At 40.1% G+C, this 22170-nt stretch overlaps 1 protein-coding gene across 1 annotated transcript in view; it reads left to right on the top strand.

Moving 5' to 3' along the window:
* Positions 1-21790, top strand: part of CUBN (cubilin) — a 148300-nt gene extending 126510 nt beyond the window's left edge. The window contains exons 57-67 of the mRNA XM_050915645.1: positions 838-1038; positions 3379-3508; positions 4454-4671; positions 14702-14907; positions 15763-15925; positions 16392-16600; positions 17260-17407; positions 17524-17705; positions 18814-18979; positions 20839-21074; positions 21479-21790. Of these exons, the coding sequence (XP_050771602.1) occupies positions 838-1038; positions 3379-3508; positions 4454-4671; positions 14702-14907; positions 15763-15925; positions 16392-16600; positions 17260-17407; positions 17524-17705; positions 18814-18979; positions 20839-21074; positions 21479-21586 (1967 nt within the window). The 3' untranslated portion in view covers positions 21587-21790. The remainder of the gene's footprint in view (positions 1-837; positions 1039-3378; positions 3509-4453; positions 4672-14701; positions 14908-15762; positions 15926-16391; positions 16601-17259; positions 17408-17523; positions 17706-18813; positions 18980-20838; positions 21075-21478) is intronic.
* The last annotated feature ends 380 nt before the right edge of the window (positions 21791-22170 follow it).

Genomic DNA, 22170 nt, shown 5'->3' with positions numbered 1-22170 from the left:
AAATGAGAAACTAAAAAACAATGTGAAAAAAATAGCAGAATGCTACATTCCCTATTTCTGTGTTTCTTAGTGCTTCTGAATGGGCAGCTTTTCACTCACCCTAATATCTGCACCGATTGGCCCCTAAAGCAGCTTGCTCTTGAAAATTATTGGGTTTTTTCCTATTGCTCAGTCATCTCCAAATCTCCACTGACTGCCACAGTTACAGCATTTCACTGGCAAACTGCAAGATTAAATTTACATTTTTTTGTTTTCTGAGTCAAGCTGAAGAATCTGGGTTTAGGTACTCCGAAGTTTGACAGAATTCAGAGAGAAAGAAGTCAGCTCTGAAACATGTTAGTGTATGGACTATTTTTTCATTTTCCTGAATTCTTACTCTTAATAATTTAAAATTCCCTGCACTGAGTGCTGACTTCTACATTAGGGGAAAGAAATACCAGGTAGTTTGTTGCCTGTAACAAAAGATGCATTGCTTTGATGTGCAGAGGAGATCCATGCTTTTGTTAGGTCCTCTCATCTCCTCACAGATGGTGTTCACTCCACTATGAACTCCCACGAACTCAAGGGGCCTGGAGCCTTTTCCAGATGATAGGATGTGTTGAATGAGACCAATCTGATGTCTTGTATACAAGGTCTCTTTGCCTTTTTCTGCCTCAGTTTTTCTGCATGTTAAAAATCCACGTTTGCTTCCTCAGCAAGCAAATGAGATCCCGAGATCTTGGAATGGAAAGTAATATAAAATTTAATTCTTACCCTGTGTGAGGTCTATATACTTGCAGCTCAGTAAATCACATGGAAAATATGCTGCTAACACTTCTGCATTTTATGTCCATGCAGCCCCAGCACTCTTGAGCAGAATTTGTCTTTACGACGGAGTAAGCATCTTCAGTGGGACGAGGATTACTCCACATCCTCTCATCACGCTCTGTGGTAATGAGCTCCCTGCCCCAGTCAGTGTCTTTGGACCTATGCTGCTCAACTTCTACACCGACTCCCACATTGCAGGCTTTGGATTCCAGGCAAGATACAGAGCAATTGGTGAGTAGCCACTGTCCTGTGCTTTAGGTGGTGGAAATATTCCGGCTGGATAATGGTTCAGTGTAGGAAATGTTGTACCTCATGTTGGGAATACCTTAGATGGATGTAGATGGTTCATATTCCCTCTGCACTTGCCCAAAAGAGCTCTCAGGACCAGGACATGGGACTGTTTGGTGCATGTTGTCACTGACTGATGTGTTATCTCACAGTTCTCATTTCAAGACACTACAAGGGACCAAGTCAGAACCTGAAACACTTTTCCTTTGCTGTAGAAAAGAAATGCAACCCATTTTGGCAGGGGTTTTTTTTGTTTGTTTGGTTGGTTTGGTTTGGTTTGGTTTGGTTTTTTGTTTTGTTTTGTTTTGTTTTGTTTTGTTTTGTTTTGTTTTTATAATGTTTAAGGAGAAACATCACCAGTTTATTTTACTGAGTTAATTTAAAAGATTTTGTCACATACAGGAGAATGGTCTGATTCTCAGTTATACTAAAACTACATTATACAACATGGGAACCAGAACAGGATCTTTAAATGGATCCAGCTATATGCCTCCATCTGATGACCCTCTTGCAGTGCCAGGTGTTAATGTAAATAAAAATTGGGATCTAGATATACTTTTATTTTTTAATAAATATTTTCACCAAACCTTTTTGTCATTCACATGAGATCTCTTTTGTTTAAAGAGGAAATATGTATTAGAGAAAGAAGTTTCCAACTGAGTTTAGAATTCACATTTGCACAATTATAAATATCCCAAAAGATTAATTTTATTTTCAAAACCAATTTTAATATTTTCTAGGTTTAACTTGTAGAGACGGTGCTTTGATTTTTGAAAGCTATTTCATTTTCTAACTGCAGAGAAAAGTGTGAGTTCTTAACTTTGGTATTTCCCTTAATACATTCCTCATGTTCAAAGCCACAGCAAAAAGCATAAGGCTAAATTCTTTATATAAAATGAATGGCCTGATACAGATAAGACAGAGGGAATGGCACTGAGAAATGACAATGTGCAGTTACTCATGGAAAAGACCTTCATAACTCACTCAAGTCAGTTGCTGCTGACTTGTGACTTCTGACATTTGAGAAAGATGACTGCAGCCTTATTAGCTTGTTGCTGTATACAAAGCAGATTCTAGCAATTAACATTCCTCTTCCCTCTAGTTGTATTGTTTGCTGAAAAAAAAAAAGAAAAAGTCTTCCCCCTCCTAGTGTAGAATAATGCTCATTCTTTATCCTCCGGCTCCTGTCCTTTATCTGCCAGTGCTCCAGGCTGCCAGCTGAGGAGTCAGGGGCTCTGTATCCAGCAGCACCCTGTATAGGAGGTGTTAAGGTGGTGGCCTGGGCAATGGCATGTCCTTTAAAACATGAAAAGCTATGTGTGGCTTTGAGCTATTTATCAACAGGACGCAGGGAAACATTTTTTGCCAAGTTAAGATTATAAAATAAAGGCTGAAGCTAACAATGGAGATTAGAGCTGGTTTTATAACAGTTTTTGTTCCCTCAAGCACTGAAGCTGGGAACAAACATTAGCCACATCCTGGCCTCATCAGCATCCATGGTGTGAAACTCTGAGAAGCCAAGCAGTGCCTTTAGTTCACAGCTGCAGAGTTTAACTTGCTCCTCAGCCAGAGAGCAAGTATGCAGTCCTCCAACTCAGCCACCCCCCACTGCTGGCAAGTCCCAGCACAAGGTGAGGTGCGGAACAGTCCCCAGGGTTAGTGATACCTGGGGACTCCTCTCTGCCTTTCCGCCCAGGAATGCTACAGTAATGCCCCAGCCCTGCCGGGAGGTGGAGAGATGATGAGGCTCTGCGTACAGTTATTCCAGAAAAGTCAGGGGCAGGGCTACATGTGCAATTGTGACTGCTTTTGTGTCGGTGCCAAACTTTCAGAGGCTTCCATGGGGCCAGGGGTTGGATGAGGGAATGTCTTTGCCCACATATCAGCCAGATTTCTCTTGGCAAGCTAGAACGGGTGCAGAGCTACTCCAGACACACCTCACTCACGCTGCTGCATGGGGCACCCACCCCATCCCACTGCTCCCTGGTCCTACTGCAGCACACTTGAAATCAGGCTCAATCTTTTACTGCACAAACACAGAGCCATTGCTATTTGGTACGGACTAGTAACAGCCTGTTACTTCGATACTGACTCGTCCTCCACTGCAGAGCACAACCTGATAGACATCTCCATATTTAACAGTTCTAGGCATGACAGTGAAGACTGCTCCTAATTTATCAAGGGCTTTTCTTTCCTTATGGCTAAACTCCTGCAAGAAATATGAGAATTAGGACCAAGCTAGTATTCAGACACTAATCACTCTTTTTTCTGTTTCCTCTACAGCTTGTGGTGGTATTTTCAATGGCCCTGTTGGTGTTATCAGCAGTCCGGCCCATTCAGTTCTGGATTATCACAACAACATGAACTGCTCATACTACATCACAGTTGGAAACAACAAAGTAGTGGCCCTCAAGTATGTAATCCAAGTTCAGCTTGTCATCAAGGGGACAGGGAGGTCTCTGACTCCAGTTAAAGAGCAATTATTGACAATTTTCTCTCTGTCTTTCCTTTTCCAAGGGGAAAGCTGAACTAAAATGAGAAATGGCTACTGAAGCCACCTTTTTCAACCTCAGGCTCCATTACATCTTTCTCTGTAACTTGTTATGTGCAAAACATCGCCACGATTTTAACTTCCCACTTTGGTTACCAAGAGGACTAAGAAATTGTAAAAATGCAGCTCATGCTTTTAGTTAAATGCTGTCAGCCTCTGAGGAGTTATGAGACTCCTGTGAGTTGATGATACAAGAAAAAAAATAATTCTTTTAGAAGGTTGGTGCTCACTTTACAGCCCAAGTAATAATACCCACCCAGAAAGAGTATACTTCTGAGTGTGTGCTGTCTTGCCTAGAAGAGAGATATGGCTGCCACAAAATCTTGCCACTGAGAAATTAAAAGATGGATACGTTCTTCTGTCATACATATGCTCACGGTGAATTAAGAGAACATTTCCCAACTAAGTGGAAGACCCAGCTGGTCTGCACTCTGAGCCTGCATTTTATATGCCCCTCACGTGCCCAAGGAAATTGCAGGCTGAGCAATTTGCAGAAGTGAGAGAGGGTATGTTTGCACAGGGGAGTTCTGCTGCTTCACAGAAAGCCGAGGTGTGCTGACAGCTTGCCTTGCAAGTGGCCTAGGGGGTGAGGGTCGCTATTTCTTTAAGGCTGGATGGCTGGAGTGTTTTGCCATGCAGTTAATAGTTCTGCTTGCTTGTTCCTTAAGAGAAATGTTTTGTGGTATCTGTCTGTGTATGGCTTTGGCTATTGCTATTACTCAGACCTTTCCTCAAGCACTAAAAACACACATAACACAGGAATAGAAATGAAAGTGTGATACCTAAAGCTCCAAGTGTATTTTACAGATTCAACAGCTTCCAGCTCGAAATATCTCCCTCCTGCTACAAAGATTATGTGGCTGTATATGACGGCTCAGACACCCATGCTCCTCTCCTTGGGAAATTCTGTGGCTCAGAACAGCCTCCGAATATTAAGAGCTCCAGTAATAACTTGTTCCTGGTGTTTAACACTGACTTCTTTGGAGCAGACAGGGGATGGAAAGCATCTTTCAGGGAGACCTTAGGTAAGACTATTATCAGACTCGTAACCCCAAGAATCTGCTGGTAAGGTAAGGAGCGGTTATGATCTCACTCACTAGGGGTGCTGGAAGCAGAAAAATGTTTCTGATTTTGTCAAAATTGAGTGAACTAAGGTAAATACTAGGCTTATGGGATCTCTGCATTCCACCTCTGATTCTGAATGGATTCCTTTTATTCTTTTCTAACTTCTTCCTGCCTCTCTGAAGGCATAGGCATTTCTTGGGCGACCAAAGGCTTAGCAGCACCCAAAGGCCTCTCTTTTGGAGGAAATCTGGCAATACCTGAGAACTCTTTCTTTTGTAGTCAAAGGTTGGTGGTGCCTTAAAGATGCCTCCTTTCTGTCCGTCCTCCATTTCTTTTTTCCCTGCAGTTCACCGCTCACCTTTTTAAAAACTAAAGTGTTAAGATAAGATTGGCGTTCCCCCCAGGCACCACTGTGCTGATCTCTGCTGATTCTGTGGATCAATCTGGTTAGCTGGCCATAACATAAATGGGATCATAGTGAGAAGGCACTGGATGTTAAATGTTTTGATGGACACAAAAGTCAGGGGCAAAGCTTGATTATTGCCTTAAAAAAAGGTTTAAGCCCAGTAGTCTATTTTCAAGATCAAGGTGTAAAAGGAATTTTTTACCTTCTTGTAACATCCGAATTGTTTAGAGATGATTGATAAGCAACAAATGATCATTACATGTAAATTGATTTCATGTCATCGCTACTAGTTTCCTGTGTAATTAACTCAATGTTTTTGTGATCTAGAAAGAAGTAATTGTCTGGTTTACAAAGCTGGCACTCAGACAGTTCAGAATGAAAGGCCTTTGTGGCAGAACAAACATGGTCTTCTGCTGAGTCATTGAATCCCCTCCCAACCCCTAACCAGTGATTTTCTCATTTGATACAGTCTGAGAAAGTATTTACAGATAAGGAAAATAACTGGCTCTACAGGCTTTGCCAAGAAAAATATTCCCACAGAACCTCATGGTCATTACTATTATTAACTCTTCCTTTGCTTCACTCTAAGTAATTGCTACAAGAATCTTTAAGACCACTCTTGTGGACTGTTATTTCAAGTAACATAATGTTGCTTCATGTGTTGCTGTCTTTAAACCGTTAGGTATCAGTTGTCAGAGATCCCCCGCAGCCTGGGTTCGTGTTTCCAGGGTGAGATCATCAGGAACTCCCAAGCTCTTGCTCTTCCTGTTGGCATAGTCAATTTTTTTAGCCACTGACTTTAGATTTATTTGTGCAACTTGCCAGAGATTCTGCTTAAGCACACAACAGAACACAAGCCAAGCTCTTCAAGTCAGTACCATGCCTGATAATTTCCTAGAATGAGGAAAAGCCTTTTATGAATAAACTTTGACATCTGTTAGGCTAAGTTTTGGAGGGACATTTCTGCAGACTCCCAAGAAAGGGAGGTTGTGATGTTGCAGGAGTTACTCAGGAGCAATGGAGTTGCAAGCTGCAAAAGATGGCCATGCGGAGATGTGGGTTGTGTGACGAAGAGCCCATGGTGCTGAGATGCTTAATGGCAGGTCTTCTTTCTCCGCTGTGGGAAGCAAGGCACAGGGACTAAACCACACAGCCATTAGGAAGGATCCTGACAGTCCCATGCTAGTACAGAATGGCCAAAAAGTAGAAAAGTATATTATAAAAGGAAAACATGAGTCACAGTCCTATAAACATTTCCAGTTTGACTTGTCTAAAAAATAGAGCCAGGAAAATCTGTGACACATCTTTGTACTATGAGGTCTGAGATTCTGCTTCAAATGAAAGAGAATAAAACCATGAAGATCTAAAAGCCTGTTATTCTAAATGGTGCTTTAGAGAAGCTCCCTCATGTCTGTCAAAAGATAAAACCCATGTGGTTTTGTAAGAGTACAAATGCAATCAGATGACAATTAATAATGATAAATCTCTTGGATAAGGAAGGTGGTATCTGTAGAGAAACAAGAAGCCTCATTCTCTGTTGGATGGCAATGAGCGCATTATTCTGTAGTTACCCTAGGGAAGAACAACTGGAAAACGTAATTATTGCTCTCTATTTAATGTTGTGAGTGACCCTGATTATGTATTGGAAAGAAGCAAGCAGAAACAGTACACTCATTTGTAACAAACTAAATTATTTCCTTTCCTCACAAGCTCTTCCAGTTTCTTTCCTGATCAGGCTTCTCTCAGGGGTACTGCCAAAATCCAGGGTTATCTGTTCTTTCTCTCTTGTGAATTTTATTAGTAGGGAGTCCATCTGATAACCATTGTGGTGGGAGGGAAGAGAGAAGATGAAGTAGGAAACTCACAGAAGCCTAGCAAGACTGACAGTAACCAGGCATTCAAAGAGTTAAACCCTGAAATTTCTGTAGAAAAACATGCTCTGTTTTAATCAAAACCATTTGTTTGCATCACTGATCCTGCACCCACGAGAATACTGAAAGTCTCCCCACTAGTCAGAAAAGGGAGACTAACAGAAAGTATGAAATAGTACTAATTTGACAGTACAGCAACATCTCACCTTTTTTGTCAAATGTCTTTTCTTTCACCATGCTACTCCATACGCTGTGCAATATATTGGTAAGTGCACATTTCACAAGCAGCGTTCTTTGTCGTAACCGACTCTGTGATATGGTGCATTTGAGGCAGGGGAACATATGGCCCTCGTTGGTGCAGTTCAGAGGGTTTATAATTTCACTATCTCTGCTGCTAAGTTTGGGCAGTTATCATCAGCCTTATTTTTGGAATCACTGGCTGAGCTGGTGAACTGGGCTGACTGGAAGATCCCAGCCCGCTCCAAGTGTTAGATTTGTGGAAAGACAGATTCCTCTTACCTTAGGTACCACTGACCTTTTTTCTGCCTTTGTTTTCAGTCTGTAAAATGAGAATTATACCTCCTTTCCACAGCGAGCGTGTGCTCCTCTAGGCAATCAATGAAAGGATGAGAAGAGATAAATCGATACCAGCTTAAGGCATCTGGTTACATGAGATGTCTCTGTGAAAGAAGGAAAGCTAAGATCTCTCCCCAAAGAATAAGGTCTGCATGTACTGAGCTTGTGACTCAGCCAAAGATCTCCTGATTATCTCTCCAGCTCTAAGGGGAGACCTGAGCTTTTCAGCTGACCCTGGCTGGCAGGGACGGAGCCTGCACATACCTCTGCCATCCCTGCTGTGATAGCAGGGACTTTGTACTTTGGTGATAAATGGAGCTTCTGCCTATTCCTGTCTGGCAGTGGGGCGACCCTCTCACCCCAATTTGTGATCCCTCTGAGGCTTATGATACAAAGGCTGAGAAGACATATAAGGGTTTGGGTTTTTTTCTTGTTTTGAAAGAATCAGCAGCCCCTGTCGGGAGATGTAGCTGTGACCTTATTAACAGCACATCATTTCTCCTTGGCAGCTCTCTGTGCTCGTGTACATAGCTCCATTGTCTCAGTAATGAAAAACATATCACATTCTAAACCACCAGAGAAAGATCTAGGGGTTTTCTGAAAGGCAGGTCTGCTCACGGGGGCTGTCTGAGGAAGCCACACGAATTTACAAGAAGCAAAGTGTTACACATGGTTAGATAAGTGGGTTGAGTCAGAGTGCTCTTCCTGAGCTTTCTTCACACAATACAGGCAAAACTGAAATGGAGTTGGGACACTGGGAAAGGTGGGATGGAGGAGGGCAGGAAGATTGCCTGCTTTTTCTCTACAGCCCTAAATTCTGCTTGACTTCAAGCTGTAGCCATTTTTTTCCCCTCCCCTTTTTTTATGCTATCTCTTGTGAGCATGCAGGAGAAATTCACGTTTATACTTTGTGAAAGAGCAGTATGGTGTACTGCATTAATACCAATGTCATCCCCTGTTTGCGTTAGCTTGGGGCTTATGAGCTCATGTGCCGTGATTCCACTGTGCTAGGCACTGCACAGGCAGAATAAAGCAACAATCTGCTGTCACAAAGAGCTTATGATTTAAACATAAGACGAGGAAAACCAGATGGATATAGACAGGCAAGAAGAATAGGGTGGCAACAATGAGAAAGCTAGTGTTGTAGGCTCTAAGGCAGAAGAAATGCCTCCAAAACCTCTGGCAACCATTAGGCTGTTGGAATGTGAAGTCCTTAAACACCCTGTCCTCTGCATTGTCCTCAATTTGCCCAGTTTTTCCCTCAAGGATCCCTCTGTCCTTTTCATTCAAATGAACATTTCTATTGAATGAATATTAATCATTTTACATAGGAAAAAAAAAATCATAAGTGAGTAGAGTTTAGAAGAAAAATAGTTGGAAAAAGGAATCTTCTCTGATATGCCACAAAAATGCATTAATAGGTAATTTACATAAATAATCTAGTATGTATATACCAGAAATAGATGATAATCTCTATGCTTTTCTTCCTGACAAAATGATCTGTAACTTACCTGATAAATCACCCGGAGGTATCTGTCTTCCCTTATTCTATTAGCTGTGTATTGAATTACTTGTTTCCTGTTTGGAATACAATACACTAAGTGTCTGTCACTAATGGGTTTACTGTTATGCTCTCCCCTAACGAAATTAAAGTGTACTTTTAAAAAATGGATCCAGTAGAATTTTCACAGCATTTTAATGCTATTTTATTTTATCAACAAAAAAATTCGCTTAATATAGTTCTAAGTCCAGTTCTGCCCTGCAAACTGAAAACTTGGCTCACTCTATATTCAGTTTCTAGGTGCAGATTTTCAGCAGTGCTCAACACGCGCAGTTGCTGTGGAGTTTTTTTGGATTGTTCAGAACTGCTCAAAAAAAACCCCCAGTTCTGAATGGGCAATATAAGGTGTAAAATATTGGTTTGGTTATTCTATTGCATAGGTCAGGGTTAGGTGCTCTTTTGTGAGTAATTTCTAAATTCTTACATTCTTACACCACCAGAAGTAATGCATTGCACTGATTTATGTAAATAATGTTAGCACTTGCTGTAGGTGGCACCAGGCACCTGTACTGACAATAGCAGTTATGGCCTGTTAGGTGGGAAAGGACTCAGCATAACTGAATCCTGCAATTTTTTCTCCCTCTAACAAAAAAAATCTTAGAAGAACACGTCCTTGACTGTGGCATGTGAATGCTGTTGCATCTTCTCTTGCCTTTGGAAAAGCAGCAGTGCCTGGCAGTTTTCACAGCCCACTAGGACCGGTTTCCAGGGGTGTATCTCAAGATATCCAACCTGGACTGAGAAACTGGTGCTGCAGAGGGTCTAGCTGAGAAGCAAATTGCCTGAAACTCTCAATTCTTCTTGCAAAAATTTCTTTGGGCTTTTGGTTCACACAATTTTTTACCAAATATATTACACATTAATATTACACATTTCGATTCATTACACTGTCATGGCTTAACTATGATTAGCTTAATCTATTAAAATAATAAATAAATTGTGGCTAATAATATCTTTTCTTGATCTTATTATAGTCTATTAAAATAAGAACATCCATAACAAGCTCAGAATATATGTTCATAAGTCACAATTCCTGGACTGTTTCTAAATGTATTTTGGGGCTCAAATATAAAAATAGGCATCAGCTTGAAATCTGAGTAAATTTAGAAAGCACTTGCAGTGTTGAAATACATCTCTTCAATATCTCTGAAAAGAATACAACTGTTGAGCTAAGGGATAGTCTACAAACACTCTCAGAAATGTCAGTTATTTAGTGTCTGTGACATTTCTTCTCCCAAAGCAAAATAAATAGAAGTGGTTTGCATACTCAGACTGGACAGACAAGAAGAGAGGTAGACATTTAAATAAGACATTTCTGACTGATTTGAAAAAATGAGGTGAAAAATTATTTTCAGACACAGCGATTAAATATAAATTTGTAGTGATTAAATAGTTAAAAACTGATGGGATATTCAGATTAAAGGCACTTCACACAGCTGTGGGTGAACTCTGCTGGCATGAATTGTCTTAGCTTGACTGAAGTCAATGACTTCTTCAGCTGAAAATCTGTACTCTGGTGCATACAAACAAAGGGTGAGGAGACATTTCTGATTCACATCGCAAGAGAGATCTGCAAAGGCCTGGGTGGCTGTGATGCCAACAAGTACGTTAATGCAGTATTAGAAAGTATTAGAATGAGGCCAGACTGCGTGTCTGCCTCTGGTCTCCCAGACAAGCATCGAGGAGATGGATAGGACGGTACATACATTACAGTTTTGCAGAACTAGGGCAGGCTTGGCACAGAGCACGTCTGGACTGTTATATTTGGGATCAACCAATAGTCTAAAAACTTAAGAATATGAACTTCATCTGACTGCATTTGTGAACTCCTGCTAAAGCAGGAGACTGGGGCTCTGCAGTCCTAAATGTCACTGCTGGAACCATTGCTAGGCCATCAAACCAGTCAAAAACCTTTCTGTGTAAAGGCTAGGCTAAGGACTAAAAAGAGTTCTGTGCTTTCAGAAGTCTCCTCCTGAAATGTTGCAGGCACTGTGGTCAGGGCTGGCACTGCTGCCAGGGTCCCGCTGCCACGCAAAGTCACGATGTCTGTACAGTGCTTGCCAAACACGGGGACAGCTCAGCTCAGCTTGCGAAGGCTCACCAACCTTCAGTATCAGCCATGAGACGAAGTACGACAGTACAATTCCTCCCTCCGGCCCTATGTCCTTCTGAGCCTTACTGTTTGAAGCCGTGATCCAAACAAGCTGTGAGCTAATTATTAGAGCCACAATTAGTCCAGCCACTCCTCTGTACTGGAAATAAGATCCATCAGGAAGGAAGCATTAGTCTTGGCAGAGTTAATCTTTGCTTATCCTGATTTTTAGTTCAGATCACACAGAAGCCTAGAGTTCCCGGGGATGCTTCTAGGTGAGACCAAATGTGATTCAGAAATCTGGGAGAGGATTTTCATTACTGTTCAAGCAGCATTACAACAGTTCTTTGAACTTTGCTGCCTTCTAGTAGACGTTTGTGGTGCTCATTAAGTATGAAGGCAAGGGCAACAAAATTATTTTATTGTGTTTTGAAAAGTCATTGGTTTAGTTGTTTCTGATAGATTTAAAACTACTCAGTAGGCTCCCTTTCATTGCATCCATACCTGTATAAATGAACCTTACCCCTGGCTGTGCTTCAAAGGCAGACAGCTTCAAAGATTCATCTTCATCTTCATTTCATATCTAGAGGATGTAACTCTTAATAGAGAAACATGTGCTTGGTCTCTGCTGTAATTATTTTTATTTGCCACAGGGAACCTTCAATTCCTTCTTTACTGAATGGTCCTTCAGCCTTTTAGTTTCGTTAATGCTTCCCACTAGAAGCAATTAGTGATGACAGTGTGTGCCCTAGTTCTTCTGATAATTTGTGTTCTCTGGCAAGCTGTTTATGAGGAGGACAAGACTGCAAGCTGATTTATGATGACCTTATGATTTTTATTTTAAATAAGAAACCAGAGACTGAAACAACACAGTCAGCCATGTAGTCGGTCCATCTGCCCACACACAAATTGTTCTATAAGGTACATTTCTCATTATTTTTATCAAGTTTAACTTTTAATAGCTAAGAGTCTATTCTACAAATTAACAGATTTCTCAGTCCCAGATTTTGCCTAAATTTTAGCTACAATTTTGTCTGGCTGTGTTAGCCAGCAATGAATATCATTCCACCAATGATCACCAGCAGGCTGGATGGCTACTATTTGGCCTTCTATTCAGAAGTGGTGCTGATTTTTAAAATGATGAGTTGTGTCCTGGCTAAAATGCAGTGCAATAGTGTTTCTCTTAGCGTGAGTTCCCTCCTGTTAAGCAGCTGGTTCTTCATTTACTTGTGGGTGTTCCCTTGATCTACACAGCTTCACTATTCTGTAACTTTTAGTGGCTGCAATCAAATGTAACACTGACCAGTACTGAAAAACACCAAGATGGATAGATTTTTCAACAAGGGCTGCTCTTTGATGCAGGGCTACTTGATATCTGGTTGGCTTCCAGTCTAGCCGTTATTTATAATGTACTGTCCTGTAAGCATTTGACTCAACCCCAGCTGAGCAGGCTAAGCATTGTGAAAGCTAATGATGAAACCTCATCTTTATTAACTGTAAATCATACTTCTAGCTATTTATCTCCCCTTAGATGCTATTACTGGCTATACTAGCTAGAATTAATTTTCTGATAATGAGGATTTGGCCTGTTTCTCTCTCTGTCAGGTCCATTTTATGTGCTGTACACACATAGCTTACCCACATCTGTATTTTTTGTCATCTCAGCTGTCTTTATAGCTGCACAGCTAGCAGTGAAGCAAAGGTCCAGACATTTGATACCCAAAAAAAAGGACAATCCAACAGCACTGAGAGCCTTCCTGTTGTGTGGCTCTGTGGCAATTCCCTGACTCCTGTTGCAATGGTCTGACTGGCATCTCTGCAACTCTAACCCTCAAAAGGGTGAAGGGGAGCTTTGTAAGGTGTCTGACCCATATATCACTCCAGACTCAGTACTGCAGGGCTGGATGGTCGGACTATGATCTATGCCTAATGATTATATGCTTAATGTTACGTTTAGTAGATGGTGTCCAAAATGCTGAGCAGGAAACGGCTCCAACAAGATTGTTCCAGGGGGACTGAATAAATCATGCAGAAGGGTGAACCCAGAGAAAAATATAGCGAAACTGCATTCTTAGGGCTCAGACACCCTCCTGTCTGACATTTTCCTCCTTCCTAGACTATTTATAAGAACGTGGTTTATTGCTCGCATTTCCCCCACTGTTGTTCTTGGCTTCTGCAGTGGCATTGAAATGAACGCTAACACTTTTCCAAGTTTCTGACTTCATTAACAGCCCACAAAACTGGACTAGAATCTATTAATTCCTGACTTTTTCACTTTGTAATAGGTTTCTTCTGTTCATTTTCAGCTGCAGCAAAAGCTTAAATCTCATGTTATTAAGATTTTGGGTTTAAGCAAACTTCTTTTTAGGGTGGGGTTTTTCCGGCTTTGGTTAGCAGAGCAGGACGACATTTAGCCTTAGTCACTCTGGTTTAACCATTACAGTCTTGCAAGACGGGGCTCTCTCCAACCCCAGGTTACTGATGCAATCCTGATACTTGGATGCTGATTTTTCACCAGAGTGATCTTTTGTAATACTGTAGCTCAAGTAGGGCGCAGTTTTATATGACTGGAAATATATCAGTGTGTCAAGGTTAAGTCACTGTACGTCAGCCAGACAGGCATATTTTACACATGCAGACGAAATTCCGAAACTCCGCTCGTGTTGCTTAGCCACAGCTGTAGCTTCATTTATTATCTAATTCTCCTACAAGGATTCGCTGTGGAGACAACAGGCTGCTTGCAGTTACTGCTTTACTCTGTGCAGTTTACAAAAACTCTTTCTCAGACTCAAAAGCTTTTCTCCAAAAGTAATTTCTTTCAATGTGACTGAAAACATTATAGGGTTCAAATTTTCACAGCGAGTAAGTAAAGGACTTAGCTCAGTCTTGTGGGATCCAAATGAAAAGCAGCCTGCTTTGCAGAGGGGTTTTAAGTTCCCACCAAGCAAAACGCTGCCAGAAGTAAGTCCTTTTAGCTAGACTCCGGAATATGAGTCTGGGTCCCAGCGTCAGGCTGCCAAATCCAATCCCCCCAGAACGAGGTCGTATTGCCAAAATAAGCAACTGAATTTTAACCAGATTTTCAAAGTCAACAACCCAGTGCCCCCTACTGTCCAAATATTCTTACTAGCAGGTAAGAATTACATTAAAAGGCCTTCTAACCACTACTCTTCTATTTAGTTTCTGTCCTCTGTCTTCTTACAGTCCCTTTTAAAAAATCTGTTGCTACATTTTCAAAGGGGATACTGACTTTATATTCAACAGAAGACATGAGCCTTTCTTAATTCATTCTACCAAATCTAATTGTGATTCGTATCTATCTAACGCTGTTTGTGTTGAAAGCCTTTTAATCATTCAGATAGTCCTTGTGAGACAGGACAGTAAAATCTGTAGCACAGAAAAAAGCTGCTGGCTTGACATTAAAGAGTTGAAAATTAAATAAATGCCAGGAATTGCTTTTAAAAAGCTTCTGCTTCTTCAACAGGACCTCAGAATGGCTGCGGTGGTTACTTGACAAATTCAGCTTATAGCTTTGGCTCTCCAGTCTCCAATGTGACCAGAAGATATGAGAAAAATCTGGACTGTGTATGGATCATAACTGCACCTGTAAACAAACTGATCAACCTCACCTTCACTTCATTCGCGCTTGAAGCACAGTCTGCTCAGACTTGCCGATACGATTATGTCAAAGTAAGATAGCTGCGTATTTTAACAAGAAAATATCAGTGAGATACAATCCATTATCCCCTCCATGAGGCTAAAACTTAATTAATAGAAAATGGTCTTATGAAGAAATGAAATTGCTTAATATAATTAAAATTTTTTCGTTGGGTTAGACTACTACTCCAGATGACATCCTGCCTTTTTGGAAACCAGTAAGAGTTTTAACATTGTTGTGGGGACATGCTTCTGGTCTTAGACTGCCCATATAAATGAGTATTTATTTCACAGAATAGAAACAAAAAAAAATTCAAGCACTTCTTTGAAAGTAAACTTGCAGATTCATTATCATACACAATTGCTTGAAAGGACTGTCATTTATAAAATTTTGACTAAATAAGTCTCGATGCTCAATGCTCACCCGTGAAAACTATTTTCTTACAAAACGTAGGACAGCAGAATGCTGCTAAACAAGATCCACCAAGGAGTGTTATAGATCCTGTTGAGCATTAGAGATGCTCAATGAAATTAGGAATTAATTCTACATTTTGGTGAATAAAATCAACCTTTCTCACTGAAAAGTGCTTTGAGATTACATATAAAAAAGAAATCAGAATGCCAAATTAAAATAGAATAAATTTTTGATAGATTTGCTAAGACGGGACCAGAGTGTTCCATAATGAGATTTACACTGTCCAACAGAATTAGTTAATATGGCAGTGAATAATTATAGTCATCAAGAACATCCTGTTAAAGCACAGGAGCACCTACTGTGCTTTCAAGTAAAAGAAATTGTAATGTCAGGAGGGGTCAGAGAATTTTATTTCTATTTATTTGTTTGTTGTGCCTAAACTATTAGTGGCTTATATACTTTTCTTCTTTCAGCTTTATGATGGTGATAATGAAAATGCCAATTTAGTTGGCACATTCTGTGGATCTACAGTGCCAGCTCCTTTTCTTTCTACCCATAATTCCTTGACTGTCAAATTTACCACAGACAATTCTGTGGAAAGGGAAGGTTTTAATGTTACCTATGCCACAGTGGATCGTAAGTATACATATATATGTATGCATATATATTGTTGTGACTCTTTTATGGAAATACACATTTAAATAATAAATCATCAAAATTTGTTCTAGATATAGGCCTCAGGAAGGGGCAAAGACAGTCTTTAGCACAGCATCTATAAGCAAGCTAAAAGCAGCACTGCTAGACCCCAGTGCAATTCTCTTCGGTCTTGGCTGGTGCGGGATGGCTGTCAGTCTGGAGTGCAGAACAGGAACACTCACAGATTGTTAACAAATATGCTGATATTATAGGGAACAAACATTTATTTGAGTTTTATGACATACATTGACACAGCATTAGCATGTGTTTTACTCAATTTTTTTTCTTCTAGAGACTCACAGGTAAATACAAAAGTATATCGTCCAGTGTAGTTTTGCTCAGTAAATATTTTTCCCCAGTTGGAAAGGTTCTCACTCTATGATGGATTTATTACTGTTTTACACAGGACTGTGTGGAGGAATATATAATGCAACTTCTACATCTCTGACTGCAACGTCTCCTAACTTCCCAAACGAATATCCACCGTTTACTCTCTGTACTTGGGTCATTGATGCCCCTCCACAACAGCAAGTCAGGGTGGTGGTAGAGGCCTTCCACCTCCATTCCAGCCAGGACTGCTCTCAGAACTACCTAGAGCTCCAGGATTCACCAACAGTAAGACATTTACGGGTGATACCATTCCCCATTCACATTCAGCTCCGTTCACTCTTTGTAAAGAGAGGAGAAACCCACCATTTGGTAACAGATTAATTGATGATTCTCTGTGAGGGTCACATCCAAAGCATTACACACTGTGCCCCACTTAAGGTGTGTTAATTGGTACACAGACCTCATGGAAGCACACTATACACATTGAATTAGATCTGGTAAGCGTTACACAATTTTTCACAGTTGCACCAAGTAACAGAGCTGCCAAACTTAACACCCAGAAAATACTGCCCAACAGCAAGTTTTCATAACTAATTGTACTTCCTCCCATCCAAGAACCATAATAAAAATGAATATTCATGACAAGAAGAGTGTTTGTAAAAAGCACCAGAAAAAAAATGTGTTTATGTCCCTTGTATTACGTTATTCTAAAACTTCTTTCACTGTTTCTTACTTTGGCATGAAAATACCTGTTACATTTGATTTGTTTCTCATAATAATTGAACATAAAATGTTGAGACATTATTAAGTGATTTCCATGAGAATTTTAAAATGCAATTGCATAACTGGTATAGAAGGTGTTGAGAGATTTATTCATCTCAAGTTCAGTAAGTAGAAAACTGCATTACATCATTAAGTAACTTGTGACATGTATTGAATTCCAGCACAGCCAAGGATCAGTCCATAGATTCTGTGGCACTGAAACTTTTCCAGTCCCTGAATTTTATTCTTTCGATCGCACTGCCATCGTGACTTTCAAATCAGATGAATATATGATTAATAATGGAGTCAGATTTACCTATCAAGCTACAGGTAAGCTTGAAGAAATGTCTAAAAAATCTACCTACCATTCTCTTTGTTTATTCCATACAGTGAAAAGCAATACAGAGATCTGAAATGCTTACATGTTTGTGGTTTTCTGTCTCAAGGTTGCAGCAGAGAGTATAACCAGCCATTTGGTTACCTGAAGAGCCCTGGCTGGCCTGGTCGTCACCCCAATAATATGGACTGTTCTATCATTCTACGAGCTCCCCTGAATCACACAATTTCTCTCTTTTTCCATGCTTTCAGTTTGGAAGACAGCATCCAGTGTTCACGTGATTTCCTAGAGGTATCAAGCAAGTATACATATTTTGTGGGCCTGTATCAAAATCTGCTGAATTCAAAGGATATTAATAAGCTTGGATCAAGTCTGAGCTGAACTGACATTAGGGACTAATTTATTGCTACAATTTTATGGTGAAAGGTACTCAGATGTTATAGTAAGATGTTAAACAATACACACTATAGTCAGTCCAAAACCAATGAATAAATAGTTTCATTATCAGCTAACTCATCTTTACCTAGCTCTTATTGATGTTACCCAGTTAACAGAGCAAGCCGGGATAGTTTTCATCCCATATTAACATCTGTGCATGAACAGAAAGCCATAAATCTGAGTGCTTTCGTTACAGCAGTAGATTCCATCGGCTTGATATTTTTCTTAAAAAGAATTTTTTCTAAAAAAGCATTTTTTCTTTAAAAAAAAAAAGGAGCTATAATAACAAGTGTAGGATACTTGCAAAGGTACTTTGTGTCAATAAAAAGCATATCCTCATACACAATCCTCTGTCCTTTCATGCTTGTTGAAGGTTTCCCTATTCACTGGTCAGATGACAAAAATCAGATGTCTGTGAAAGCATCATTATTTAGTTCTCCTTTTATATCCCCTTTCCTGTCTCAAGAAATGGATCTGAGCACCAGCATTATTGGAGCTCAGAAAAAAATGAGATTAAACCTGAGCTATGTAATATGATCTGTGTCTTAATGTGACCAGGGAAAAGAGTGGTCTGCAGGGTAAAGAATTAATCTTTTCATCTGGAATATTAACATTTCTTATGAAAAGTAAAACATGGGCTTGAATTGCAAAAGCACATCTTAGCTACTAGTCAAGTAATTTTTTCAGTCAGGAGATGTACTACACCATAAAATTTAGCTACCTGTTTCTGATGATACTTGTTCTGTGCAATTACTTACAAAACCCAGACAGACTGGTTAATGGTCTCTTTTTCCTTCTATACAAGAATGTATAGTCAGAAAAATAACAGTATTAAAATGACAATTATGGTATGCATGCAAGTCTACATAGTTCGTGCTGTGCTTGTACCACTGCATAAGTGTACTGGTGTATAACTGGCATAGGGATTTAATGTTGACAATATTTTTTGTGTCCCTTGAAGGTCAGAAATGGGAGTGATGTGCAATCACCACTACTTGGCAGGTTCTGTGGAAACACTGTGCCCAGTCCCATCTTCCCCAAAAATCATGTTGTCTATCTTCATTTCAAGAGTGATTTTTCAGGGGCTCATGATGGATATGAAATTACTTGGACTTCATCATCAAGTGGTAAGGCTGTAATTACAAACTAATTCCACTTAGCAATTGTACATAGAGGGAAAATACAGAAATGTGGAATTCAGCCTGCTCAGTTTGGGCCCTGCCTCATCAACACTTAAGACCTTCCCAAGCACCCATAGTCCACCCTATTCAGTCACTGGAGAGAGGTAGTTGTTCCTCAAGACGAGTGGGGCAAGATCCATTTTATGTGATGGAAGCAATTCCCTCTCTCTAATGTTGACTTTAGCAACCCCAGAGGATGTAGTCCACTTAAGATGAAGATCTACCTCTTTCACTGAGAGGTCAGAAAACATCAGGAACATCTGTCTTGGGATCCACAGAGTGGTGGTGGTGGTGGTGACTCAGCCTTCTCCATTAATAGTCCGGTTGTGATATGCCCTAGGATCTAGGCACTGCTAAGCCTGAAAAGGACTGAAATTTGCCCCAAGAAAATAACCTAACTGTAATGCTGTGTAGTGCCTATATCATAGACACATTCATAAATGGCTTATGAAATGGCAGTGAATAGCTGGGTAATAGTTTGTTCATGACACTAAGTTACTGGAGGTAGGAAAGCTCATGGCCAGCTGAAAAGCACTGCAGAATAACCTTACAGGATTGAGTGGCTTGGTGATGAAAAGGCAGATAAAGTTCAGTGTAGGAAAGTGTTGATGAAGAACATGGGCAAAAAAAGACAATCCTAACTTTACCTACTTACAAAAATATGGGTTCTGGGTTGACTTTTAGTACTCAGCAACAAGATCTTGGGGGTAAAATTGTTCCATGAAAACAAGAGCTCACTGCTCACTAATAGTCAAGTAGACTAGCACAATGCTAGGAATTGTTGGGAAAGGAAGAGAGAACAAATAGACAGCCACTGTATAAATCCATAGTTCACACACAAATTCAATGATGTGCACAGTTCTGGTCTCCTCCTCTTATAAAGAATCTAGTATAACTAAGGGCTCAATATAAAAATGGCTTCCGTATGAGGTATGCTGAGACTTTTTAATCTGGTTAAGAAACTACTGAGGTCTATAAAATTGAGTGATATTGGATGATAAATAGTGATCAACTGTTCATTGACTTTTCCCATAGAAGAACTAGAGGCCATCAGATAAAGCCAGGAGGTGGTAGGTTCAAAACAAACCAAACAAACCAGTTCTTCACACAGGATGCAGTTAAGCTGTGGAGCTCCTTCCCATAGGATGCTAAAATTTACATGGATTCATGGGCTACCTGAACAAGTTCACGGAAGACATCTGATAAAGACTATTAAATACAAAGATGCCATCTCTGGGAGCTGTGAGCTGAAAATTCTTGGAGACTGTGAGAGCAATCTGGGGCATGATCCACACATGCTTACTCTTACTCTATAAACTTGCATTTCTCCCAGGGCATCTGCTTCTGCCCACTGTTGGAGATTGAATTTTGGTATAAATGGCCTTTAGTTTACTTAATATGACTATTTTCTCTGAGTTGTTCTCTGTACTTTTCTATCAGATGAGGATTCACTACTTTTCATTCCAAAGAACGGCCAAAGAGAATTTGTCTCTAGTTGAGTAGCTGGGAACTGAACTGACCAAGGCACAGACTTAAGACTTTGGTTCCTGCTTCAAAGAGTTTTGGGGTTTTGATTTTTAATATCCAGTAGTGGTCTAATGCCCATTGTATATTCTTCTCAGGCTGCTGAAGCTAGAGCCTCAGTTTTGTCTCTTATTGGAATAATGCTTTTATCCACATTCATTGTTCCAGCTCCCAGCGTCTCTGTTTTTCAGTGCTACTACTAATACTGTACTAATGCACTACATCACGTAGTATCTTGTGAAACTAAGCCTTCTAAGCTAATTAATAGCGTCTGTTTCCAGGATGTGGAGGAACGTTATACGGCAGCACTGGCTCATTTGCTAGTCCCAGCTACCCAGCAACTTACCACAACAACACTGATTGTGAGTGGGCCATTACTGTGCCCAAGGGACGAATTGTCACAGTGAACTTTGATTTCATCAGCATCGATGACCCAGGGGACTGCAGTAGCAACTATCTGATCCTTTACAACGGGCCAGATGCCAGCTATCCCCCCGCCGGGCCATACTGTGGGATGGTATGTATTGCCTACTGTCTGTGATCCTGTAAGTGGTTAAAATGAATCTTTACTGTTTCATATTCAGGACTGTTTTGCCAATTCTGGCATGAATTCCACATAGATGAGTGGAAGTGAAGGCATAAGGCGTGTGTGGCACGCCTTGTTAGAAGCCTTCCAATGCAGACCTTACGGTGACATCTAGTGGGAGGCATCAAGCTATTTTGCTCTGTACTTAGTTGTATTAGTGATTTAAATATTTGTAATACCCTGAGGGAGAAATGCAACAGCAGTCTCTAGCACAGACCTGAGGTCACTTCCAGTCTATGATCTAATTTGTGCCTCAGTTCTAACTCTCTGACTGGCTTTTCCAAAGGATCTTGATGTTCTATAAAGCTTTTCATTTTTCTTGTCTTTAATTTTAGGATACAAACATCGCTCCATTTACTGCTACATCTCATCAAGTCTATATAAAATTCCATGCTGAATATGTGACTTTACCATCAGGATTCCACTTAAGCTGGACAAGCTAGAACACTGTTTATGAGAAATATATTACCATTCCTTGCTATACTGAAGAGACTTTAGATCATAAAGTAAGTTTGAAATCTGGTTATGATAATTGAAGCTGAAGTAAGGCCTTTTAAGAATTACTGTAAGTGTACCTGTTATGAATTTAGAGTTCTGTCAAAAAAATGTGATCTCCCATTGTACCGAAAATAAACTCTTATCTATACAACTGGGAAAATGAGGTTTTGCTAGTTTTTGAAACGTATTTTTTATATTCTTCTACATAATTTCAAAGTTTTACATTTAATGCTATAAAAAGTGAATTAGCCAGGATAAAACTTAAACACAAAATATTCAACATGAAGTTGATAAGAGGACATAAGACATGAAGTTGTCTGTAATTAGTTCTATAGAGTTATGTGGTTTTGTCCCAAGCATCTTTGAAAACGTTAGCTAAAATTTTATTCAAATTAGAATAAAATCAGAAATTGCTAAAAAATGGCCCCTGTCCTACAACCACTTACACAGATAACTTTGCTGAACAACTTTCAGTAGTACTGCGCATTGGTTATAAGAATCCAGCTGAATAAGTACTCAAGTGTTCACT

This window comes from Gymnogyps californianus, chromosome 2, assembly GCF_018139145.2.
Source record: "Gymnogyps californianus isolate 813 chromosome 2, ASM1813914v2, whole genome shotgun sequence".
Classification (NCBI taxonomy): domain Eukaryota; kingdom Metazoa; phylum Chordata; class Aves; order Accipitriformes; family Cathartidae; genus Gymnogyps; species Gymnogyps californianus.
The sequence above is the reverse complement of the archived record's forward strand: the minus strand, read 5'-3'. Positions and strand labels throughout refer to the sequence as shown.